The following is a 25,010-nucleotide window of genomic DNA, read 5'->3' on the forward strand; positions in this document are numbered from 1 at the left end:
ACATCTGGTATCACGTTGGTTTGACCTTTTCGGTACTTGACCGTAAATTGAAAGCCCTGTAATGGAATGGTCCATCGCGAAAGTCTTGAGGATAGCTTGGGGTGTTGAAACACCCAGGTCAAATCAGAGTGATCCGTAACAACTTCCAATGGTTGTCCCTCCAAATATGTCCTCCATTTCTCCACTGCCCAAATCACTGCCAGACATTCTTTTTCAGAGACCGAATAGGCTTTTTCTGGTCCTCGCAACAACCGAGAGGCATATGCTACAAAATGTTCTTCTCCTTCAGAATCTTGTGTCAGCACTGCTCCCAAGCCATTTTCACTTGCATCGGTCTGAACTTTAAAAGACTTCGACAATTCAGGAGGAACAAGTACAGGAGCAAGTGCGTGAGGTCTTGCTTGATGGTTTCAAATGCTTTCTGACATTCATTTGTCCAAGCCCACGTTGCATTCTGTTGTTTAAGTGCATGGAGAGGAGCAGCCTTTTCAGAAAACTTAGAAATAAATCTATGGTACCACCCTGCCAAACCTAGAAAACGTTGCAAATCTCTGAGTGACTGAGGAACAGGAAATTCACAGACTGCTGATACTTTGGCCGGATAAGTCTTTACTCCTTCACCTGAGATCACATGACCTAAAAATGTTAGTGACCTCTAGAAAAAATTGCAATTCAATGTCAACCCTGCATTAGAGAGACAGCGAAAAACTTGGTGGAGGTGTTGTTGATGTTTTTCCTCATTCCTCTGAGTAGATCACCACATCGTCTATATAAATCAGACAGCGTTTTCCACTTAGTTCCATGAGCACATGCTCCATCAATCTCTGGAACGATGCGGCAGCATTTTTAAGGCCAAATGGTAAACGTAAAAATTCAAATAATCCTGCAGAGGTAATAAAAGCTGTCTTCTGTATACCATCCTGTTCCATCTCCATTTGCCAGTAGCCAGTCTTAAGGTCAAGAGTACTAAACACTGAGGCACCATGTAAAGATTCCAAGATGTCTTGTATTTGTGGCATTGGGTAGGCATCCAGATGAGTTTTTGTGTTCAACCCTCGATAGTCAATACATAATCTTGATCCTCCATCTTTTTTTGGTACCACCACTACAGGGGAAGCCCATGGGGAAATAGAAGGACGTATAATTTTCTTATCCAGTAACTCTTAAATTTCTTTGTCAACAAATTGTTGCTTTTCTCTTGACAGTCTATATGGTCTTTTCCTCATAGGGACCTCGTCTGTGGTAATAATGCGATGTTTAACTATACTCGTTCGACCAATTTCATTTGTGCAAACTGTGGGCCAGTTAAGCATCAACTCCTCTAACAAACTCTTATTCTGTTGGTTAGTGTTGGCTTTTATTACCAGATCATGTATAGATCGTTGAGTGTCTTCTGTAGACTCAGGCAAGGGTATAGCAAGATAGAAGTGTAGGCGATAAGTGTAGGCGACCTTGTTAGGCGATATTGTGATCTTCTAAAGTCAATTGTGATCTTCTAAAGTCAATTGTGATCTTCTAAAGTCAAGAACAATCCCAGAAGACCATAGAAAATCCATTCCAAGGATAAGAGGTACAGTCAAGGTAGTATCACGCATTATATACAACGTGACATCCATTTTCTTGTCTTGTAATTCACACTCCCATACCACCTTGCCAATGGCCTCCTGTCTCTGACCGTTGGCTAACAAAAATGACTGTCCATTGCTGGTTTTACAAGGCTCTTGCCCTCGTAACTGTTTCCAGAAGGCTTCTTGAATAAGAGACAAAGTGCTACCTGTGTCAACCATTGCTTGAAAGAATCTGCCCCGGAGAATAATAGGGAGAGTAATCATTTCTGGTTGATCAACACTCTTTACAGGCTGCATTATCCGAGTGTTAGCTGATGACGGCTTAGCTGTCGCTTCCCTTGCAATATTGGTCTTCCGCTGTTGTGACTCTGAATTCACTTGGTTCCAGTATCTTTTAGACTCTTCAAAATCTCTTTCAATTTGTGTACCAATTCGTACTAGCTCACTTAATCCTTTTACATTACCTCGCAGCAAACTAGCCAGCCTCGGGTTGCAGTTCCGTAGTATGGCATGAACAATTTCTTTGTCAGTCATGTCCTTGTTTTTGGGAAGACATAAGGCTCTGTAATGATAAGCAAAATCTCTTATATTTTCTTTGGCACCCTGCTTTCTTTCCATTAATTTTCGTGCCACTTCTTCTTCATAGTCCTCACTTAGGAAAGACTGCAAGAAGACTTCTTTGAACTGCTGCCAAGATTTTACATTCTTCTTTTCAGCCAGCCACCAATCTTTAGCGGTGCCTTTTAGCACCGAGGTAAGGGTAGCAAGAATCTCATAATCACAGAGAGGGCGTAGAGCGAAATATTCTTCACACCTCTCTAAGAAAATAACAGGATCTTCTTCTTCACCATTACTAAAGCTTGGGAACTCTAGTTTCACCGGTGGAGGCAGGGGCAAGCCGGACATACCTTCTGAGCAGTGCGTAGGACCGTTAGAACCACTATAGGTTTGACTGTCAGCTGCATATCTTGGAGCAGGTGTTGAATATTTTGGCTGATGCTGTATGGAGGTAGGCATTACAGAAGAAAGAGAATTCAATTTATGCAAATTATGCTCAATCTCAAACTCAGGTGGAAGCCATTTTCTTTTCTTCTACAAGTCTACTACCTTATATACCTTCAACACCCTGAAGGTTGCCCCCTATCGCTAAGGAATGGAACAACTAGTAGCAGGCTAGACCTGTTACACTTGGCTTATAACTTGTTTAATAAATTTGTATGTTTGATATAATTCTAACAATAAGGAGAACATTACAACTTACTTGTAATATGACACGGTGTTGTTTCTTCAGTAGCTCAGTAGTTTATTTTCACTGCTTACACAAAACTCCTATTTACTCCCTTACTTAAAATCCTATTTGTTTATCCTGGTAAGATGACACTTGTGATGCAAACTGATTTCCATCTTACTTTAATTTTCACACTGACTCCTTATTTCAACAAAACCAAATTCTGCACCATCTTCCTCAGATTTCAGCACAAAGTGAAGGAGTTCATTGGGTTCTGATCCATGATTATGGCTGCTTTTTGGGCTCTGAGATAAAATCAACCTATTGGGGAACGAGAGATAAAATGTAGAGGCATCTTAATCGTAATGTTTTAAACAAGGAGCTATGTGTGGTAGCCTTGTTGTTGAAGTGTTGGCTTACTGATCAGTCATTAGTTCAAATCCCAGGTTCACCACCTGCCACTGCTGGGCCCACGAGCAAGGCCCTTTGCCTATATTTGCTCTGTTGTATAAAATGAGCTAAAAATATGTCTCTCTTTATAAGAGTGTCTGACAAATGTAAGCTAGAGAGTATTTTATTTTATTAAGGAAAATCTACATGATGTGTTAAAGGCCAGAAACAGGTCAGATCATGATTCTTACAATGTTGGCAGAAGTTCATTGTGACAATTTGAATACATTTGCTTATCGAATAAAAACTAGCACTGCTCTTCAGTGTTGGAGTAAAACAAATATTCACACTGCAGACTACAACTATAAAAATAACACGTCCTGCTTTACATAGGAAAATAAGTGTTACCTAAGACCAGCATTTAGACCATCAGCTGAGGACAAAACAAATCTGCAAATTAAACACTAGATTAAATCCTAATATCTGCTCTGCTGTATGGGTTAGAGACTGTAGCCGTTAAGAGGTCAAGAGGAAGGACAAAGAGGAGATATACAATATGGATGTGTTAAATGAGGACATGAATGTAACTGGTGCGAGAGTAGAGGATGATAAGAGTTAGGTGGAAACTGATGATTCACTGTGGTGACTCCTAATGGGAAAAGACCAAAGTAGAAGAAGAAGAAGATTAAATTCTAATGTCAGTGAAAGCAATGCAAACTGGAAGAAGTGACACCAGACCTCATCACCACTAATTTGGTGTTTGGATCTGTAGCTCCTCCAGTTCAGCACTTCTGTTTGTGTTACTGATTGCTCTACTGCCATCTTGTGATCAGTATAATTATTGCCAATATTGTTATCTACACACATGGAGGAAATTGTTGGTATACTTCTATTAAAGAAAGATAAACTCACAGTGGTCACTGAAATAACTCAAATCTAACAACAGTAATAAAAAAGAAAATTTAAAAGATACTAATAAATAAATAATGAAACTGGCCAGGACAAAAATTATGGTAACCCTAGAAATTATTGAAAATAAATTGACCATAGGGATGGGACGTTAAACCAAAGTGTGTCCTGTAATTAGCTCAAAGGTGTCTTCAAACTTGCAATCAGTTTAAATAGTGAAAATAAAGGGTGAAACGTAGTCACTGTGCTGTTTGGTATCATGGTGTGCACCACACTGAAGATGGACCACAGAAAGCAGCAACTGCCCTATTAGCTACCACAGAGAATTGTGCAGTGTAGAGTTCTAAGTCCTATTCCATGAAAAGTCCTACATGCTTGGTTTCAATAACAAGCTCTTCCCAGAGACTGGGGCCTCCCAAGCCATGTTGCTTGCATAGGCTAATGTGGTACATCCCAAGCACTGTACCAACCCCTGCTGCAAATTTTGATCCAAGCGCTTAAACCTGCTGAGGTCGACTAGGTGGCCTCCTAATTATACTGAAAGTATACTGCGCTATTGATGTTAAAAATCATACTGCTGTAATAACGTTAAATAATACTACTGTAATGATCTTATACAATCTATATAGCTGTAGTAAGGTTGTTAAAAGTTCTGTGTTCTTACAGTGATGTTAAAAAGTATACTGCTACAATAATTTATAACTTATGTTAAAAGTATGCTGCTGTGTTGCTGCTAAAATCATACTGCTTTATAATTCTGTAATAATGTTTACCTTCATTTATTTTGATCATTGGACCACTTGCTCATTCGTGTAGTTTTCAACAGTATTTTCTTCATTCTGATATTTGAAGTGAACATTAACTGAAACACCTGATCTATATCAGCATGATTGTTTGCTATGTACCTTAAAGAATTCCTTGAACTCGATCGCACCCTGTGTTGCTGTTTATGTAGATTAACAGTTAACTCCTTTCTCTTTACATAAATGCTGAATGACTAGCCAAGTCAGACATATTTATACACACTGTCCACTGGTATAGCAATTCTACATTTATTATTTGTTTTAAATTCTATATCACAGTCACAGTCATAAGGCACATCTCAGGATAAGATTCATGTTCGTTTACAATTAGCTAAAGAATGTGCATTTTGCATCACCTCAAAGTCATTAATTCATTTAATGATTTTTCACTCATGTCAGTAGAACACATTGCATAGATGCTATTTTAATTAACTATTTGCACAGAATAGGAAAAAATCTTTCTTTAAAACTTTGTGTTTTCCTTCTAAATCAAGTAAACAATAAACAGCTAAAGCTATGTACCTCATGTTTGCTAGCTATTAAATAAGATTTCCAAAACATATGTTAAAACAATTGACATGCCAGCTGTATAAAAACTCAATACTGCTGGCTAGCAATGCTAGCGGATTAGCATAAAGTGGTGAAACTGCTGATGCTAAATTAGGTTTGTGATGCCAGTTTGCTAACTTTGCTAGCTCATATCATTAGCAGACCAACATAACTAAAGCATTGTGTTCCTGTTACAATTATGGTCATAATTGCAAAAAAAACAAATAAGTTTCTGAGTAAAGTATGCGCTTAACATCATAACCTCTAAAGATTTATTTACACTGTTAGATGTACACTGTTTTTGTGGATGTACACACAACACAGCTAGTTAATTTATCTGCGTCTCTTCCAGAGAGTTAAACTGAACATCATGAAAACAAACCTATACAATACTCATGTACTGATAATCATTTTTACGATACATCATAATACCAACATTTTACAAGATCGTTGGTTTACATTTAGATCAGCATTATGTGGTTTAACTCGCTCGTGTATACAGTATAACATACACTCTATGTTCATTCTACAGATCCTGAATATGTAAAGCGATGAATGTTCATTCATTTTCTACCGCTTATCCGAACTACCTCGGGTAACGGGGAGACTGTGCCTATCTCAGGCGTTATCGGGCATCAAGGCAGGATACACCCTGGACGGAGTGCCAACCCATCGCAGGGGCGATGAATGTTAACATGCAAAAATGACAGTCAGAACAACATAAAATATCATTAATCCACAGGACAACATTGACCTTTAGAAAATATGACTATTATTATTATTATTGGGGTCAAGCCCCGAAGGGGCGTAGACACCTACTGTTATTGTCGGTTTACATCTTCTTCTTATTATTATTATTGTTAGGGGTCAAGCCCCAAAGGGGCATAGACACATTGTTATTGTCGGTTTTATTATTAGGGGTCAAGCCCCGAAGGGGCGTAGACACCTATTGTTATCGTTAGTTTTCTTATAATTAGGGGTCAAGCCCCGAAGGGGCGTAGACAGCTATTGTTATTGTCGGTTTTCTTCTTCTTATTAGGGCTCAAGCCCCGAAGGGGCGTAGACACCTATTGTTATTGTCAGTTTTCTTCTTCTTCATTTTATTATTATTATTAGGGGTCAAGCCACGAAGGGGCGTAGACACCTATTGTTATCGTTAGTTTTCTTATTAGGAGTCAAGCCCCGAAGGGGCGTAGACACCTATTGTTATTGTCGGTTTTCTTATTATTATTAGGGGTCAAGCCCCGAAGGGGCGTAGACACCTATTGTTATTGTCGGTTTTCTTATTAGGGGTCAAGCCCCGAAGGAGCGTAGACACCTATTGTTATTGTCGGTTTTCTTATTATTATTCTTCCTCTTCCGCCAGTGAAGTCAATGGCAGCCCATAGAACCGTACGTAGGAAAGTTATGTAATTTGGCACACATGTAGAGGCAAGTCTTAGAAGTTACTATAGCAACTTTGGTGTGTCTAGCTCAAACCCTCTAGCGCCACCAACAGTCCAAAATCCAATTATGTTCATGTTCATAACTGCTGGCCTAGAGACAAAATTCTTGCATATTTTGGATCCTTTGCTCATGCCGATCCGAATGCACCATATGACGTCATTTCTGTCATGAATATCTTTCCGCCATTTTGAATTTTGAACTCCTCCTAGACCGTTTGTCCGATTTGCATGTCCTTTGGTATGTAGCATCTAGAGACACACCAGACAAAAAATTATCAAAAGCTTTTTGATAGACCAATGCATTCTCATATACCGTGGCAACATACATGGTGGCGAGTACGCCAAAGTGGACGTGAGGCCGGATCTTCGAAAACTTATGCATATTGACACGAAACTTGGTATATGTCATTATAGTCATGACCTGAGGGTGCATGCAACGTTTCGTGACAGTGCCACCTAGTGGCCATGAGATTTTAAAAACAATGCCATATCGCTACAAAACTTGGTATGTTTCATCAGCGACATGTTCTGAGCGCATCTGATCGATCGGCTTGACCCCGGGATCGCTGCTTGCAGTTATATTTATTATTCTTCCTTTTCCGCCAATGAAGTCAATGGCAGCCTATAGAACCATACATAGGAAAGTTATGTAATTTGACACACATATAGAGGCCAGTCTTAGAAGTTACTATAGCAACTTTGGTGTGTCTAGCTCAAACCCTCTAGCGCCACCAACAGTCCAAAAATCCAATTATGTTCATGTTCATAACTGCTGACTCGTAAGGCCTAGAGACAAAATTCTTGCATATTTTGGATTCTTTGCTCATGCCGATTCGAATGCACCATATGAGGTCATGTCTGTCATGAATATCTTTCTGCCATTTTGAATTTTCCATAAAACCTACTTTTTCGAACTCCTCCTAGACCGTTTGTCCGATTTGCATGTCCTTTGGTATGTAGCATCTAGAGACACCTGAGACAAAAAGTTATCAAAAGCTTTTTGATAGACTAATGCCTTCTCGTAAACCGTGGCAACATACATGGTGGCGAGCACGCCAAAACAGACATGAGGCTGTATCTTCGCAAAACTTATGCGTGTCGACATGAAACTTGGTATATGTCATTATGGTCATGCATACAACGTTTCATGACACCGCCACCTGTGGCCACGAGATTTTAAAAACAGCTATTTTCGCTTATAACTACTGCAAACTTGAGTCTAAAATCATAAAGGAGGTGTTGTTAGACTCCTTGAGGCATGCTGAGTCAAACGATACCAAACGGTTTTCGGATATCCATTTTGTGTGTCGGCCATTTTGAATTTTCACGTTAAGTTCAGTTTTTTACGAATGCAATGCCATATCGCTACGAAACTTGGTATATGTCATAAAAGTGATGACTTGAGGGTGCAACCAACGTTTCGTCACAGCGCCACCTAGTGGTCACGAGATTTGAAAAACGGCTCTTTTCGCTTATAACTACTGCAAACTTGAGTCTAAAATCATGAAGCTCATGTTGTTAGATTCCTTGAGGCATGCTGAGTCAAACAATTCCAAACGATTTTCGGACGGCCATTTTGTGTGTCAGCCATTTTGAATTTTCCATAAAACCTACTTTTTCGAAGTCCTCCTAGACCGTTTGTCCAATTTGCATGTCCTTTGGTACGTTGCATCTAGAGGCACCCCAGATCAAAAGTTATCAAAAGCTTTTTGATAGACCAATGCATTCTCGTATACCGTGGCAACATACATGGTGGCGAGCACGCCAAAACAGACGTGAGGCTGTATCTTTGCAAAACTTATGCGTGTTGACACGAAACATGGTATATGTCATTGTAGTCATGACCTGAGGGTGTATGCAACGTTTCGTGACAGTGCCACCTAGTGGCCACGAGATTTTAAAAACAGCTATTTTCAATGCCATATCGCTAAGAAACTTGGTATGGGTCATCAGCGACATGTTCTGAGCGCATCTGATCGGCTTGACCCCAGTATCGCTGCTTGCTATATTTATTATTATTTAATAAATATATACATATTTTAAAAACAGCTATTTTCGCTTATAACTATTGCAAACTTGAGTCTAAAATCATAAAGGAGGTGTTCTTAGACTCCTTGAGGCATGCTGAGTCAAACGATACCAAACGGGTTTCGGACGGCCATTTTGTGTGTCGGCCATTTTGAATTTTCACGTTAAGTTCAGTATTTTACGAATGCAATGCCATATCACTACAAAACTTGGTATGGTTCATCAGCAACATGTTCTGAGTGCATCTGATTGGCTTGATCCCGGTATCGCTGCTTGCAGCTATATTTATTATTGTTATTATCATCAATAATAATAGCATTATTAGTATTACAATTATTATTATTATTATTATTATTATTATTATTATTATTATTATTATCTTGCATAGTCTGTTTGTCCATCCATCCATCCATTTTATAAGCAGGGATGCCCAGACTTCCCTTTCCCCAGACACTTCATCCAGCTCTTCCTGGGGAATACACTGGTGTTCCCGGGCCAGCCGACAGACATAGTCCCTCCAGCGTGTCCTAGGTCTTCCCCTGGGCCTCCTAACGGTTGGACATCCCTGGAACACTTCCCCAGGGAGGCGTCCAGGAGGCATCCGGAACAGATGCCCGAGCCACCTCAGCTGACTCCTCTCGATGTGGAGGAGCAGCGGCTCTACTTTGAGCTCCTCCCAAGTGACTGAACTCCTCACCCTATCTCGAAGGGAGTGCCCAGCCACCCTACAGAGGAAATTCATTTTGGCCGCCTGTAACCGGGATCTTGTCCTTTCGGTCATGACCCAAAGCTCATGAACATAGGTTAGGGTAGGAAGGTAGATCGACTGGTAAACAGAGAGCTTCGCCTTGCAGCTCAGCTCTTTCTTCACCACAACAGACCGGTATATCGACCGCATCACTGCAGAGGATACACCGATCCGCCTGTCGATCTCCCGCTCCGTCCTTCCCTCACTTCTGAACAAGACCCCAAGATACTTAAACTCTTCCACTTGAGGCAAGAGTTATTATTATTAAAAAATTATTAAAACGCTTACCCTGCTCAGTTAGACGTACACAGATTAGGACACAAGTCAGGCCTTTTTCAGCGTTAAAGTTAAGTCTCTTCAGCTAATCAGTAATCACTTCATTATTTCTGCTACATTACTTTTAATCAATTTTAAGAAGACATTACGTTAAACTCCACATGTTGTCCTTCATCACCATTCTCAGATCCACAAGTGTGTCTTCCTCAGATTTCAAGGACGCTGTCCAGCTTTTTGACCGAATGCCAACCAATGAGATGAAGATCACCTTTGCCCAGTGTGGAGACGTCATCAGAGGTGAGGGAAGGTAAGGACCTGTGACTGACGCATGGATATCATGTTTGAGCTGTGACAATGACATAAGGTTTAAAGATAAACAGTGATGCACATTCCTCTCACATGTGTGTGTTTTCAGAGATGAACGTGAAGATGTTGGACTTTGATCAGTTCCTGCCCATGCACCAGCACATCTGCAATGCTAAAGGGCGCGGCACGTTTGAGGACTTCGTTGAGGGACTGAGAGTCTTCGATACACGTCCTCGCCACGCTGGGTAAAAACCACACACACACACAATCACACACACACCTGGAGAGCAGGATTTCCACCAGCTTCCATATGACACACCAATCATTTGTATAATCAGTGCAGTGTTGTAACATTACAGAGGTCAGATACAGAGGAGGTTAAAGTTAGGAGGAGGTTAGGTTACTACAGTTCACCTCCACAAACCTCCATGTTCTCTCTATCTCTCTCTCTCTCTCTCTATATATATATATATATATATATATATATATATATATATATATATATATATATATATAGCGTCAGGAGGACGCTAACGGCTACATCAACTACGAGGGTGAGAGCACAAACACACATACACACTACACACACACATACATACCTTCACATTTTCAGTTTGGGTTGAGTATTTCATAGAGTCTGTTTTATCATTCAAATACATTAATGAAATATAAAAAATATAAAAGACTAAAATATAAAATATAAAAATATATTTTTGAATAAATATTATTATTATGTTTTTGTTATAATTATATTTATTTTAAAAATAATTTTTGTTATAGTTGAGATTTTATTTGTTTGTTTGTTTATTTATTTATTACTTTTATCCTTTTATTTAAATGGATATATGAATTTTGACACTCATTTATTTATAACAGTATGCATTTATTCATTTATATATTTAACATTTAATATTATTATATTATTCATTTGTCCCAAATGTTGTTTTGAAATGAAATCCATTTATATTAACAATTAATAAATAAAACACATTATTCCCTTTATATAAAGCATAAATATAAAGTCATAAATGTTTAATGATTTTTATTGCAAATATGACTTTATATTTGCTTATTTATTTATTTGTTTATTTATTTTATATTTAAAACTTCTCTAATTATTGTATTGCTTTAACTCCAAACATTAAAGCTGATAGATTTTTTTCCTAGTTGTGTTTTTATTCGTGATTTTACTTCTTTTATTAGAAGTAAACTTTGATGTGTACAGAGTGTACAGTTCAGTCCAGACTGCAGGTGGCGCTGTTTCTTACTCATGAAGCTGAATGCTGATTGTTTTTCTCTTTCTGCAGCCTTTATAAAGTACATCATGGCTGGCTGATCATGGCTGGCTGAGCAGGTACAGCTCCACCTCCACACTTCCCATGATGCACCTCTGCGTTCACTTCATGACTTAATAAACCTTGGACACATTTTAGATGATATTATTTGTAAATTCTTTGCATACATTAATAGACTTATTTTATTTTTTTATACAGATTCAGGAATGCTGATTAAGGAGCCAAACATCTCTTCCTTTCTTTTTCTTCATTTTTTATAAAACTCTTTGCACCCTCTCTGCTTGTCCTGTCTTCCTCTTCCTTTTCTTCTTCCTCTTCATCTCATCACTTCCTGTTCTGAAGGTGTTGTACGTCACATCGCTGTTCGTTTTGTGGATCAAAGAAAAATGATTAAAGGTTTATGCTTGATTAAAGTGCAGTAGTCAGGCCTTGTTTTTTTTTGTCTACAAACCTGTAGAAGAACAAAACAGTCCCGGCTTCTGGTCCAGAAACGTCTGGGCTCCTGTCAGTCATTTTACAGACACGCCCGGTACTGGGGGTGGGCCTTCGTGAATGTGGGCTGGAATAAGAGGTGGGTTCAAGTAGTTTAAACATTCAGATTTTGGAAACAAAGTTACCTGATGCACCTTTAGAAAAATAATTATTATTCATATTTATTTCATTAATTTATTTATTTTGCTTTACATCATGGATTGCAAGAAAGAAAGAAAGAAAGAAAGAAAGAAAGAAAATCTCTTCTTTGTACGAGATTTCAGTGCAAGCACAGGACCTCAGCACAGGAAATGACATCATACCTTCTCTCATGTGTTCGTTGGTGACAGCAGCAGACTTTTGAAGCCTGAGAGATGAACAATTCACATTTATTTACACACATCATCACTTCCACAAAACGTCAGGAAGAAAATCGTAGAATATATTAGGCTTTAGGAAACATATATAATGAAAGCTCTGATTTTCAAAACCAACCCAAAAATGGCTTTTGTGCTCCAGTACTTTTGGCTGTAACATTATTTCATTCAGGACCACTTGAGTCAAAATAAAGACAATTCTTTGACATATTTAAATTTTTAATTTGCAAGCTTATAAAATTTACATTTGGCGGTATGGCTCTGTTCTGAATTCCCCATCCTTTTCATGAGCTCCATGAAAGCTAGTCAGGGAACAGCAGCAGCTTCGTGGGGGGACAATCTCCCATTTATCTGGGAAAGCAGCAAGACAAAATCCCCCATATAGAACAGAGCCTGCATCAGTGACAACAGAATGACACTGATTAAGTTAACACAAAGTTTCAAGGAGGAGCTAGGGGAGGAGGTGGGTTGCAGCAATGCAGTGGAAACAGCTAAGCAGACAGACTGAAAAAAGCATTTAAATAGGGTGCCCTGTTTGAAAGAGACCAATAGCGCGCTTAGGAATCAGATCAGCTGATGGGCGGGGTTAGAAAATTGACATCAGCTGATAGCCGAGCTATGACTATGTGGCCTGCCTGAACTGACGCTGAACGCTATATTAAATAACAAGAGATTTTTACAATAAATGTTTATTTAAATGAGAAGTAACGGAGGATTAAAACAGAAAGTTTACAATTTGTGTTTACATTGAACATTTATAAAGATTTATACATTGAAATTCAGACTGAAAGACTGATAAAATGATCCTTAATGCTGTCATTTCCTGTTGCATTTCCGGAAACACACCAGCAGAGGGCAGTAATTAATTAAAAAGAAACTGCTTTCTAAAATAGGTGACATTTCAAAAAATCATGAGAGCAAAATCAGAAAACATACAAAGCAAAACCCTGAAAGAGAAAAGAAAATATGAACTTTATTTATATATTTATATAATATTAGACTTTAACCAAGCGAAAAACAGGTCCCGAGGCCATGAGTTCAAATCCGTTTCTTTTTGAGCTCGATTTTGTTGTTATGTCAAATAACCCACACAAATGTAGAATAATTCTAATTCATGTTTTCATATTGCTGGAGATTATAAGGTGTGATTTCATCAAGTCATGAGAGCTTCAAAAACAGAAAAGGTAGTAAAAAAAAGTAAACAGCTCCATCTGCTGGGCCTGCTGAAGCATCACAGATCACTAAATGCATGATTTTGATAACAAGAAAATACAAACACAAATACAGACAGAATGAATTCTATCCACAGAGTGAAACCTGAATAAAGCTGTTACTGTAGTCTTTTTCTGCCAAAGTAATCCACTCAGTCCCAGTGCTCTGGATTATTGCCCTCTTCTATTGGAGAATTCATCATGTCTCACAAGTCATATTGGTAAATGTATTTTCTGATTGTTAACCACACAGGACAGGTCAGTTTATCCTGCTTGTCTGCTCCCTGGCTTTAGCTCCAGATTAACCAGGCCTGTTCTTGAACTATATGCTATGCTGCAATAAATGAGAGCAGCACCTTCCCGTGTGGGATGGACTCCGTCCCATCCTAACAGGCCAGCCTTGCCCTCAAAAGTCCTCTAGTTATCTATGAAGCCCATATTGTTTTCGGAGCACCACCTGGACATCCAGCAGTTCAGTGACCATAACCTGCTGTAAGCTACGTTGCCACGCCATATTGGGATGGGGCCAGAGCATAATACAGCATCGCACATCGCTTTCGCTAATTTACACACCTCTACAATATCACTCTTAGTAATCTCTGACTGACAAAGGCATATATCGTTAGTTCCTACAATGGAAAACTACCTTCAAGTACCTATTCTTGCCTAGGACCCTAAGATAATCTGCTATGTCCAGCGCCAAGGCTCCTGGAATACACCTAACCAGTGCTGCTGGAGCCCCTAAAGGCTGAGCTAATAAAAAGAAGAAATAATGACAGAAAATAGAATAGCAAAAGAGGAAAGTAAAATACAATAAAAACAACAAATACAAAAAGAAAATGACAGCACAAAATTATTAATAAAAAAATAGGTGTATAGTTTAAAGATGACAGAAAACATCTTTAAAGTTCAGATTTAATGTTTATTTGTAGATATCTTATCATACATTGTGTTTGATTTTTAATACATGGTCACTTCATCTCAGTTTTATTAAGGATGTGTAATGTTTGTCCAAAATTAGGACAAGATTATTGGTTTGATTTCTGTGTAGATATCTAATAATATAAAGTAATAATGGTGCAGGCAGGAGGTTAGATATTCATCATACACAGAGATTCCTTTCTTCTTAGATTCTTCCCAGGACCCTGTTCTTGGATCAGATCTGGTGATGGGTACAAATAAGCTTTGAACTTTTTTCATAGGCTCCAACTGTAAGCTAAACAGCAACTATGCATGAAAAATGATAGAAAGAAAAATCTTGAATGTTTTATTGTGAATAGTTTCGTCTCCTCCCAGGAACCCCATTCCCCATTCAGGGCACGTCGATGATCTGAGTAGAGAGTGTTCATGCAAAGCTGATTTTTTCCATTCTGGTCCTTTCTCATGCTCATCACTAAATCATAGGCTGCCTTGTTGTTGGTTTTGAGTGATTTCACCATTTCTGGATTTCTTATAAGTTTATTTTCACTACTCTTTGGAGGAATGTGGTCTGCTTCGACAACTTCTGTGAACAATATGAACAAATATGAACAAAAAAGAACAACATGAATCCCTGTTTTACTGTAAATGATGTATTTATGCATGTGGCAGCCTGGGAAAACAGTTCCAGCTACATGTAAATAATGTAAATATGTTGCTCTCTTGCATTTTTCCTCAAAAAATCAGCCATATACCCCATGATTCCTTCAAATCATTCAGTGCTGGTGATAGTCCATCTTACTGTAAAAGGACTCAAAGCAACGATGGAGAGCTTTTACATTCACTTCAAAGAGGTCTATCTTCTCTATTGTACTATAATGCTTGTTAAAGTCATTAAGGAACTGACTAAATGTAGAGAACAAATCTTCCTTCTATTTCAGCTTTCCTCACACATGACTAACACCATCTGTAAATGTCCATGATAGAAGGAAGAGAAACTCCAATGATCTTCTCAGCTGTCCTCACTATCCACTGCACGGTCTTGCCTTCCTAGATGGTGCAGTTCCCAAACCAGACAGTGATGCAGCTGCTCAAGATGAGTAATAGGGAGAGAGTCCTGCACACACCATTAGCACACACACACACATGCCCACACACACACACACAAACACACACATACACATAAACACAAACGCCCACACACACAAACACACACACACGCTCACACACACGCACAAACACACACATGCCCACACACACACACGCACACACAAACACACACATGCCCACACACACACACACACAAACACACCCACACACACAAACACAAATATGGATTTTTTTCCCCCTGGCTGTTTTGCTCTTTTCTCCGTTGTTGTTGTTCAATATGTTTGTAATAATTACATATTAAAACTTTATTATAACTTTGCTTTTGCAACAATGTGATTTTACATTCATGCCAATAAAGCACTACTGAACTGAACTGAGAGAGACAGAAAGACAGAGAGAGAGAGAGAGAGAGAGAGAGAGAGAGAGAGAGAGAGAATAAAACAGTAGGTATGTTAATATGGTGTAATCTGGTTAATTGTAGTTAGATCGCTAATTCGTTGCAATTTAGTCATAACTCTCAATATATCAGCCGCGTGTTGTGTTAGCTCAAAGTTATTAGAATATTTCTCATTCTTATCAATAACACGGTTGTTCACACTGGATGTAGAGAAGAGCTGACTATCTATCAGATGTTCTCTTAGCTGCACTAACAACTGACATGAACTGACATGTTAAAGTCTCACAATAAATGATGTGTAAACGTTGACTCTTGTTACACAACTGATGTGTAATCAGTTGACTCTTGTTTTGACTGCATATAAAGTCATATTTTATGACACCTTTTAAATTCTAAAAGCATTTAAAGTAATATGATGTGTGTGATGATGGTGCTGCCTTGTTATGAATGAATATAAATCTTCTGAAATAAATGAATAATATCAGACAATAGGAAGCTCAAAGAATTTATTAATTACATAATTAATTAGAGAGTTTTACCACATTATATATGCTCTATATATAGATTATATATATCTGCATTTTAACCACATGTTCCAAACACAAGGACCACACACTAAATCCAGCCCAGAGCCGCAATCGTTTTGGCATGCATGAAGAATAAAGTGAAAAGGCCCATAATGCACTACTGCTGAACAGCTACCACTATCCAGATTTTACAGCAGATCTATAGTGTAGCCACGTTACCATAAAAAGTCACATATATAATATAAACTCTGGTTTCTACACTCTAAAAAACGATTTGTTGGCTGAACAACCATTACTTTTAAAAATAAGTAAACTAAACACAAATAACAAAGTAATTTTAACTTTCCAACCTCTACTTAGCATATATAGTGTCTGTAACATAAATATATAAGTTACAAGGTGAACTTAAGTGTATGCATAAATATAATGAAAAAACATAAGTCACGTCAACTAGTATTAAAATTGCATCAAAACTAAGTAATATTTTAAGTTTGACTGTGAGCCACGTGATATGCAAGTCTGGAAAAAACAAAACTGGAGCCATTTTGTGACGCACATGTGAAGACGGTGGAAAGAGGTAAGCTTAACATTCTATAAACTTAGCAAAATATTCGATTTTGAGGTTTTGACATTAATAAACACTTGTTTGTAGTGTTAGATGAAGATATTTTCTGAAACGCAAAGAGACGAAAACGCTTTGCAGTTCTTTGTTCAGTTCCCACCATCAAAATGAACCAAATGAAAAGTTGGCTTGAAACTTCATTTCATCATTTTTTAGAATAATTCACAAACAGATAATTGCCAATCAGGTTAATTTTCGATTCTGCAAGTTTGGTTTGTTGCGTCTGAATCTTGATTTTTGAACAAAATGAAATTAAAAATGACATTATTCTGATTTTCCATTTATATAATTAGTGCTCACGGGTGGATCATACCACCAGTACTATTTTCTCATAATAACGAAAAGGTTTCTCGTAATAATGACTTTGTTTCTCGTAACATATTTTCTTATAATAATGAGAAACTTCTACGCATGCGTAAATGCGGAGCAGAAGGGCGTGACACGCCAGCGACATCCGCTGGTCTCAGCATAGCACATTATGCAAAAACGTAATCTATTAATATCTTTAAAGAACAGTATTCATAAATTACTAGTATATGAGTATTTTGCCAAAAAAAGGTGATGCGTCATTAGTATATACAATCTTTTACTGAAAAGGTCTATGCTAGTAAGACGTTTAAATGGTAAAATTCTATGTATCCTGTAGGTTATTAGTGTTAGCTGAAAGAATACATTAAATATGTAAACTTCAGTTACAGCTTTTTAGCGTATCTCAAAAATAGTATTTGAGTTTGACATCCCTGATTTAGACGTTACAGATCATCTTTGTTTTTCTTTTTGAAGATGTTTCCATCTGGCTGCACCCTCCAGGTCACTGTGGTGTTCTCCATCATGCCATGTTCCTCCAGTTTCTGCTTTATCTGGAGATCAGAAGCAAAAATAAATAACAATCTTAAATGAAAAGGAATATTTGAAAATTCATAAACCAAAAGCAGTTGAGGTATAACAAGAGCGTTTTAAAAATTTCTGAGAGACGTCCTGAGACTCACCAGCTTTAAAAGAGACGACTGTACAGCAGGATCTAACACACTGCCATCAGTCTTCACCTGCAGTCTCACAATCTGCTGTTCCCTCACGGGTAGAACTGTGGAACACACACACACACACACACACACACACAGAGCCTGAACAACATGCCAAAAACATCCCATATATTAGAATTCCTTGACATCTCCATCGACTTCATATTAAAGTAAACAGTAAAAGAACAAACTTCTCACTGGTGTGACAGTAGAAGTAGGCTGGCTGGCTGCATAAATAATCATTAAACACTTTGTTAATATGTGATACACAGTTCTCAATGCCAAGATAATTATCAGGTTCTCCAGAAGTCCATGGTAGCTTTGAAGCGATGGTCCCATCTGACCACTTCCATGTATCTCTGTAGAGTCCAAACCAGGAATCACCCTGGATGTCCCTCAGCTGCAAAAGGAAGTTGTTATCTGAGCTGTTAAGAGAGCTGGCCAAGTCTGTGTGATGTGTTCGGCAGTAAGCCTGAGCATCAGGCCAGGTCAGATAAGGACTAGTGATGCCGATGAACCTGGAAGCACCACTGAAATTAGCTGTGAAATTCAAATGATAAACATTGTTAGATTTCATTGTAGTTAGATAAAGTTATGATTATATTCTCCTATTTGAAACCATTATAGGAAATCACCCCCACACACACACACACATATACTCTATTTATATATATCATATATACTCTGTGTATAAATGTCAAATCCTCAAAGACTCACCATTGTAACATATAAAGGGTCTTAGACCTTCACATGAAGCATCTGTCCAGGTTCCATATCCACGAATTACACCACATGATTCTTTCCCAGCATAATTATCAGGCTGTCCAGAGTTCCAGTTGGTATAAATGACATTCTTCAGTGGGAGCTCGTTTAAGGACCAGCGCCAGCTATTGACATCATTGTACAATCCAATCCAGGTGAACCACGTGAAGCCTTTTCTTACTGCTTCTTTGTTTAGTCGTAACCAATCATCATCGGTTACGATTGTTGCCAAGTCAGTGTACATCACCCTGCAGTAATTCTGAGCCATTGGCCATGTATATGATTTCATGATCAGGTGATAATCGTGATGGACGGTTCTTATGTTAGATATGACAATTGGGATGAGACCTGGGGGTAATATTTTATCACATTAAACAAATAAAATCTCACCTATAAATACTTTCTGTATATTCATTCTCTTGTATTTTGTCACTGGTTCTGGGTGATTAACAAATTTGTGAAACTGAAATAGAAATAAATTGATAAACATACTGTGTAAGTCAGAGAGAGAGAGAGAGAGAGAGAGAGAGAGAGAGAGAGAGAGACTCAGAAAGCGAGTGAGTGAGAGACAGAGACAGAGAGACAGAGAGAGAGACAGAGAGAGAGAGAGAGAGAGAGAGAGAGAGACAGAGAGAGAGAGACACAGAGAGAGACAGAGAGAGAGAGAGAGAGAGAGAGAGAGAGACAGAGAGAGCGAGTGAGTGAGAGACAGAGACAGAGAGACAGAGAGAGAGACAGAGAGAGAGAGAGAGACAGAGAGAGAGAGACACAGAGAGAGAGAGAGAGAGACAGAGAGAGAGAGAGACAGAGAGAGAGACAGAGAGATAGACAGAGAGAGACAGACAGAGAGAGAGAGACAGAGAGAGAGAGGGAGAGAGAGACAGTGAGAAAGAGACAGAGAGAGAGAGAGAGAGAGAGAGAGAGAGAGAGAGAGAGACAGAGAGAGAGAGAGAGAGAGAGAGAGAGAGAGAGAGAGAGAGAGAGAGACAGAGAGAGAGAGAGAGAGACAGAGAGAGAGAGAGAGAGACAGTGAGAGAGAGAAAGAGAGAGAGGGAGAGAAACAGAGAGAGAGAGAATGTATATGTCTCTGCATGTGAATCTATAGTCACTGAACAGAGCTTCAGTCATATCTTCAATTTCCAGATTAAATTTATAACTTATAATTACGTAACTTATTCACTAATGTTTAGTTATACGTATATCATTAGAATTGTTTCAGTAGGAACTGAAGATTCCATTAACCCAGACGTGAACAGTTTATAAAATATAAATATATCTAACAAATATAAATACGTTTAAATAGATTTATTGTATTGTGAGTTTTGTAGGATAAAAAGTGAAATAAAATGTTTCCTGATTAAAATAAATATTTAATGATCATTTTGCAAACTATATAAATGAATAACTAAAAGTGGTTTATAAAAATACTCTTACCAGTGAGGCCCAGAAGTAAAAGGTTCAGCTTCATCATAGACAGATAGCTGATGGGAAAAAAAGCTTTTATTATTATTATTATTATTATTATTATTATTATTATTATTATTATTATGTTTTACAGTATAACACTATTGCACATTTGTTCTTTGTCATGCTTTGGAGTCAGAGACACATTCAAGTGAATGTTAGCATTTTATTTATAAGACACTGGAAACGGTTTCAAAGTGTAAATTAAAAAAAACAATCAGAAGGTCAGACAATCAGTAAACAGTACAACATGGTGAAACATGGGAATATACAGAATTCAAAACCGGGGCAACCAGCTAAAAAATTAACAAAACAAGATATACTGCTTTGATAAGTTAGAGAACAGCTTTATCTCACCACAACCAAAACTAATGAGGTCTTAAATAAAAAGGTTGATCAAAACCCAAACTAAAAACAGGTGAAAATAATCCAGAATTAAGAGACTACCAATTACCAAGACATGGCATGAACCAAAACAATATTCACCTAGAAAAGCAGACAGCATTCAGCTGAGAGATGCGACACAAGCAAATAAGTGAGAAAATGAAAAAGCTCATGAACAAGAATCTGCCCCACTGGCTAGAGTTATCATTTTCATCTCCTTCTCTTCACTCAATACAGCACCTCATATTCAGCCAACTGGGTCTTACTCTCTCTACGTTCTATGTTCATAAATATGTTCATTAAAGAACATAAGAACAGCAGGAATTCTACAGTTTTATTAGTTTTGTACAGTATTACTTTACTGTATTACATTAAACAATCTCTTTCTTGGCTTATAATAAATGTGTATGTTTTATAGAATTCTAACAATAAGGAGAACATTACAACATACCTGTAATATGACACTGTGTTGTTTCTTCAGTAGCTCTGTTTTATCTTCACTGCTTTCACAAAACTCTTTAAAATCCTATTTGTATACTTGTTCATTTAATCCTGGGAAGATTCTGACACTTTGTGATGCAAACTGGTCTTGCTTTAACATTCACACTGACTCCTTATTTCAACAAAACCAAATTCTGCTCCATCTTCCTCAGATTTCAGCACAGACAGGAAGTGAAGGAGTTCATCGGGTTCAGATCCATGATCATGGCTGCTTTTTGGGCTCTGAGATAAAATCAAACCTATTGGGGAACCAGAGATAAAATGTAGAGGCATCTTAATCATAATATTTTAAACATGATCTACAAAGGAGCTATGTGTGGTAGCCTTGTTGTTGAAGTGTTGGATTACTGATCATAAAGTTATTAGTTCAAATCCCAGGTTCACCACCTGCCACTGCTGGGCCCCTGAGCAAGGCCCTTTAGCCATATTTGCTCTGTTGTATAAAATGAGCTAAAAATATGTCACTCTTTATAAGGGTGTCTGACAAATGTAAGCTAGAGAGTATTTTAATTATAAAGGAAGATCTACATGATGTGTTAAAGGCCAGAAACAGGTCAGATCATGATTCTTACAATGTTGGCAGAAGTTCATTGTGACAATTTGAATACATTTGTTTAGCAAATAAAAACTAGCACTGCTCTTCAGTGTTGGAGTAAAACAAACCTTCACACTGCAGACCATAAAAATAACAAGACCTGCTTTACATAGGAAAAGAAGTGTTACCTAAGACCAGCATTCAGTGTCACAGGTCTAAATGTCACAGTCTCTTATTATTGCACAGCTGAGGACAAAACAATGCTGCATATTAAACACTAGATTAAATCCTAATATCAGCTCTGCTGTATGGGTTAGAGACTGTAGCAGGTAAGAGGTCAAGAGGAAGGACAAAGAGGAGATATATGGATGTGTTAAATGGGGACATGAATGTAACTGGTGTGAGAGTAGAGGACGATTCACATGATTCACTGTGATGACTCCTAACAGGAAAAGACCAAAGTAGAAAAAAAAGAAGAAGATTAAATCCTAATGTCAGTGAAAGCAACGCAAACTGGAAGAAGTGACACACAGACCTCATCACCACTAATTTGGTGTTTGGATCTGTAGCTCCTCCAGTTCAGCACTTCTGTTTGTGTTACTGATTGTTCTACTGCCATCTTGTGGTCAGTATAATTATTGCCGATATTGTTATCTACATGGAAGAAATTGTTGGTATACTTCCATTAAAGAAAGATAAACTCACAGTGGTCACTGAAATAACTCAAAGCTAACAACAGTAATAATAAAGAAATTTTAAAAGATACTAATAAATAAATAATGAAACCGGCCAGGACAAAAATGATGGTAACCCTAGAAATGATTGAAAAGAAATTGACCATAGGGATGGGACATTAAACCAAAGTGTGTCCTGTAATTAGCTCAAAGGTGTCTTCAAACTTGCAATCAGTTTAAATAGTGAAAATAAAGGGTGAAACGTAGTCACTGTGCTGTTTGGTATCATGGTGTGCACCACACTGAAGATGGACCACAGAAAGCAGAAACTGCCCTATTAGCTACCACAGAGAATTGTGCAGTGTAGAGCTCTAAGTCCTATTCCATGACAAGTCCTACATGCTTGGCTTCAATAACAAGCTCTCCCCAGAGACTGGGGCCTCCCAAGCCATGTTCCATGCATAGGCTAATGTGGTACCTCCCAAGCACTGTAACAAGCCATATGGCAAGATTTGTTCCAAGCCCTGATACCTGCTGAGGTCGACTGGGTGGTAGTGATGGGAAGTTCGGTTCTTTTCCGTGAACCGGTTCTTTCGGACAGTTCGTTTTAATGAACCAGTTCAATAATCCAGTTCACCAGTTCTTTTACATCCTGACGTAATGACGTAATTCACAATGACGTAAATTCCTTCATCCCGCCGCTGCCGGCAGATATTAATATAATCAATTTAACACATTTTAAAAGTTCTTTGTAATCATAACTTTAGTTGAATACGTTTCTTACATTAAGTTTTGCAACTAAAACACTCAGCACAGGCATTGATGTGCAAACGTGGGTGTTTTACGTGTCTTAAAGATATAAAGTTAATAAACTAATCTTCATCAACTTACAAAAACTTACAAAAAATAGCATAATTTTGAAATGTTTCTTTCGCTCCATCAGTTGTTTCAAAAACTAATGCAACTGAGTTAAACACTCATAGGTTGATAAGACATTAAATCATAACCATTTACATTTGTTGCTGTATCAGTTCAGTGATTCAAGCATGCGCAGTATCAACAGCTCATCGGTTCTCGGACGCGTCCGAAACAAACAGTTCTCAGTTCTGTGTACTGATGATTCACTGTATCGGTTCAGTTATTCAAGCATGCGCAATATCAACAGCTCGAGCTCACAGTTCTCTCAGCACAACCTGTCTCAGTTCAGTGTACAGGAGTTACATATACTCCGGGATATTAGTTTATTTAGAGTCGGAGGGGCTGTCAGGCATGACCGAAAGTGAGTAACTTTATAAATAATTACTGTATACTGAAAGTATACTGCGCTATTGATGTTAAAATCATACTGCTGTAATAACGTTAAATAATACTACTGTAATGATCTTATACAATCTATATAGCTGTAGTAAGGTTGTTAAAAGTTCTGTGCTCTTACAGTGATGTTAAAAGTATACTGCTACAATAATTTTGTTAAAAGTATGCTGCTGTGTTGCTGCTAAAATCATACTGCTTTATAATTCTGTAATAATTATAAAGTATAAGTATATAAAGTATATAAGTATAAATTATAATAATTATAAAGTATAAATTTACCTTGATCATTGGACCACTTGCATATTACATTCTACATTCATTCTACAGATCCTGAATATGTAAAGTGATGAATGTTAAACATGCAAAAATGACAGTCAGAACAACATAAACTATTATTAATCCACAGGACAACATTGACATTTAGAAAATATGACTATTATTATTATTATTATTATTATTATTATTATTATTATTTACACACACATTTCAGTTTCAGCAATGTAAGATATTCTAGATATGTAAAATATAATTTATTATGTTAGGAATCACATGTTTATTCCTTTATTTATTCATTCATTCATTCATTCATTCATCTTCTACCGCTTATCCGAACTACCTCGGGTCACGGGGAGCCTGTGCCTATCTCAGGCGTCATCGAGCATCAAGGCAGGATACACCCTGGACGGAGTGCCAACCCATCACAGGGCACACACACACACACACACTCTCATTCACTCACGCAATCACACACTAGGGACAATTTTCCAGAGATGCCAATCAACCTACCATGCATGTCTTTGGACCGGGGGAGGAAACCGGAGTACCTGGAGGAAACCCCCGAGGCACGGGGAGAACATGCAAACTCCACACACACAAGGTGGAGGCGGGAATCAAACCCCGACCCTGGCGGTGTGAGGAGAACGTGATAACCACTAAGCCACCGTGCCCCCCCCTTTAGTTATTATTTTATTGAATTAAAATCTCCACTACACTGATTTGTGCATCGACATGTAATAAACCATATAAACAAAAGTGGGCGTGTCAGTGGGCTGGGCTTGTTTCTAAATCAGCCAATCACACAAAATCAGATCACTCTTAAAGAACAACCTGATGTTTAACTCTTAAACACTGAAGTATATTCAGTGATTCTGGAGCTGATTTGTTGGCGGTTTAGTT

The 25,010-nt window shown here is 38.0% G+C and overlaps 2 protein-coding genes across 2 annotated transcripts; one reads left to right on the forward strand and one right to left on the reverse strand.

Moving 5' to 3' along the window:
- The first annotated feature begins 10,105 nt into the window (after positions 1-10,105).
- LOC132849279 (myosin light chain 4-like) lies at positions 10,106-11,958 on the forward strand. The gene is made up of 4 exons (XM_060875531.1): positions 10,106-10,251; positions 10,325-10,495; positions 11,558-11,604; positions 11,744-11,958. Exons 1-3 carry the CDS (start codon positions 10,106-10,108, stop codon positions 11,598-11,600), a joined length of 360 nt encoding a protein of 119 aa, XP_060731514.1. The 3' UTR covers positions 11,601-11,604; positions 11,744-11,958.
- A 5,979-nt stretch (positions 11,959-17,937) lies between these two features.
- Positions 17,938-18,803, reverse strand: LOC132849282 (C-type lectin lectoxin-Lio2-like). Its single transcript, XM_060875532.1, has 2 exons — positions 18,399-18,803; positions 17,938-18,038 (listed from the first exon to the last, which is right to left on the reverse strand). The coding sequence occupies exons 1-2, from the start codon at positions 18,775-18,777 to the stop codon at positions 17,938-17,940; spliced, it is 480 nt and encodes a 159-aa protein (XP_060731515.1). The 5' UTR covers positions 18,778-18,803.
- Between the last annotated feature and the right edge of the window lie 6,207 nt (positions 18,804-25,010).

This window comes from Tachysurus vachellii, chromosome 7, assembly GCF_030014155.1.
Source record: "Tachysurus vachellii isolate PV-2020 chromosome 7, HZAU_Pvac_v1, whole genome shotgun sequence".
In the NCBI taxonomy this organism is placed as follows: Eukaryota; Metazoa; Chordata; class Actinopteri; order Siluriformes; family Bagridae; genus Tachysurus; species Tachysurus vachellii.

Coding starts and splice junctions, on each gene's coding strand:
- LOC132849279 (XM_060875531.1), top strand. CDS start 10,106: ATGTTGTCCTTCATCACCATTCTCAGATCCACAAGTGTGTCTTCCTCA. Junction 10,252..10,324: donor GTCATCAGAGGTGAGGGAAG/GTAAGGACCTGT, acceptor AAAGATAAACAG/TGATGCACATTCCTCTCACA. Junction 10,496..11,557: donor ACACGTCCTCGCCACGCTGG/GTAAAAACCACA, acceptor CTCTTTCTGCAG/CCTTTATAAAGTACATCATG.
- LOC132849282 (XM_060875532.1), bottom strand. CDS start 18,777: ATGAAATCTAACAATGTTTATCATTTGAATTTCACAGCTAATTTCAGT. Junction 18,039..18,398: donor CTACTTCTACTGTCACACCA/GTGAGAAGTTTG, acceptor TCTGATCTCCAG/ATAAAGCAGAAACTGGAGGA.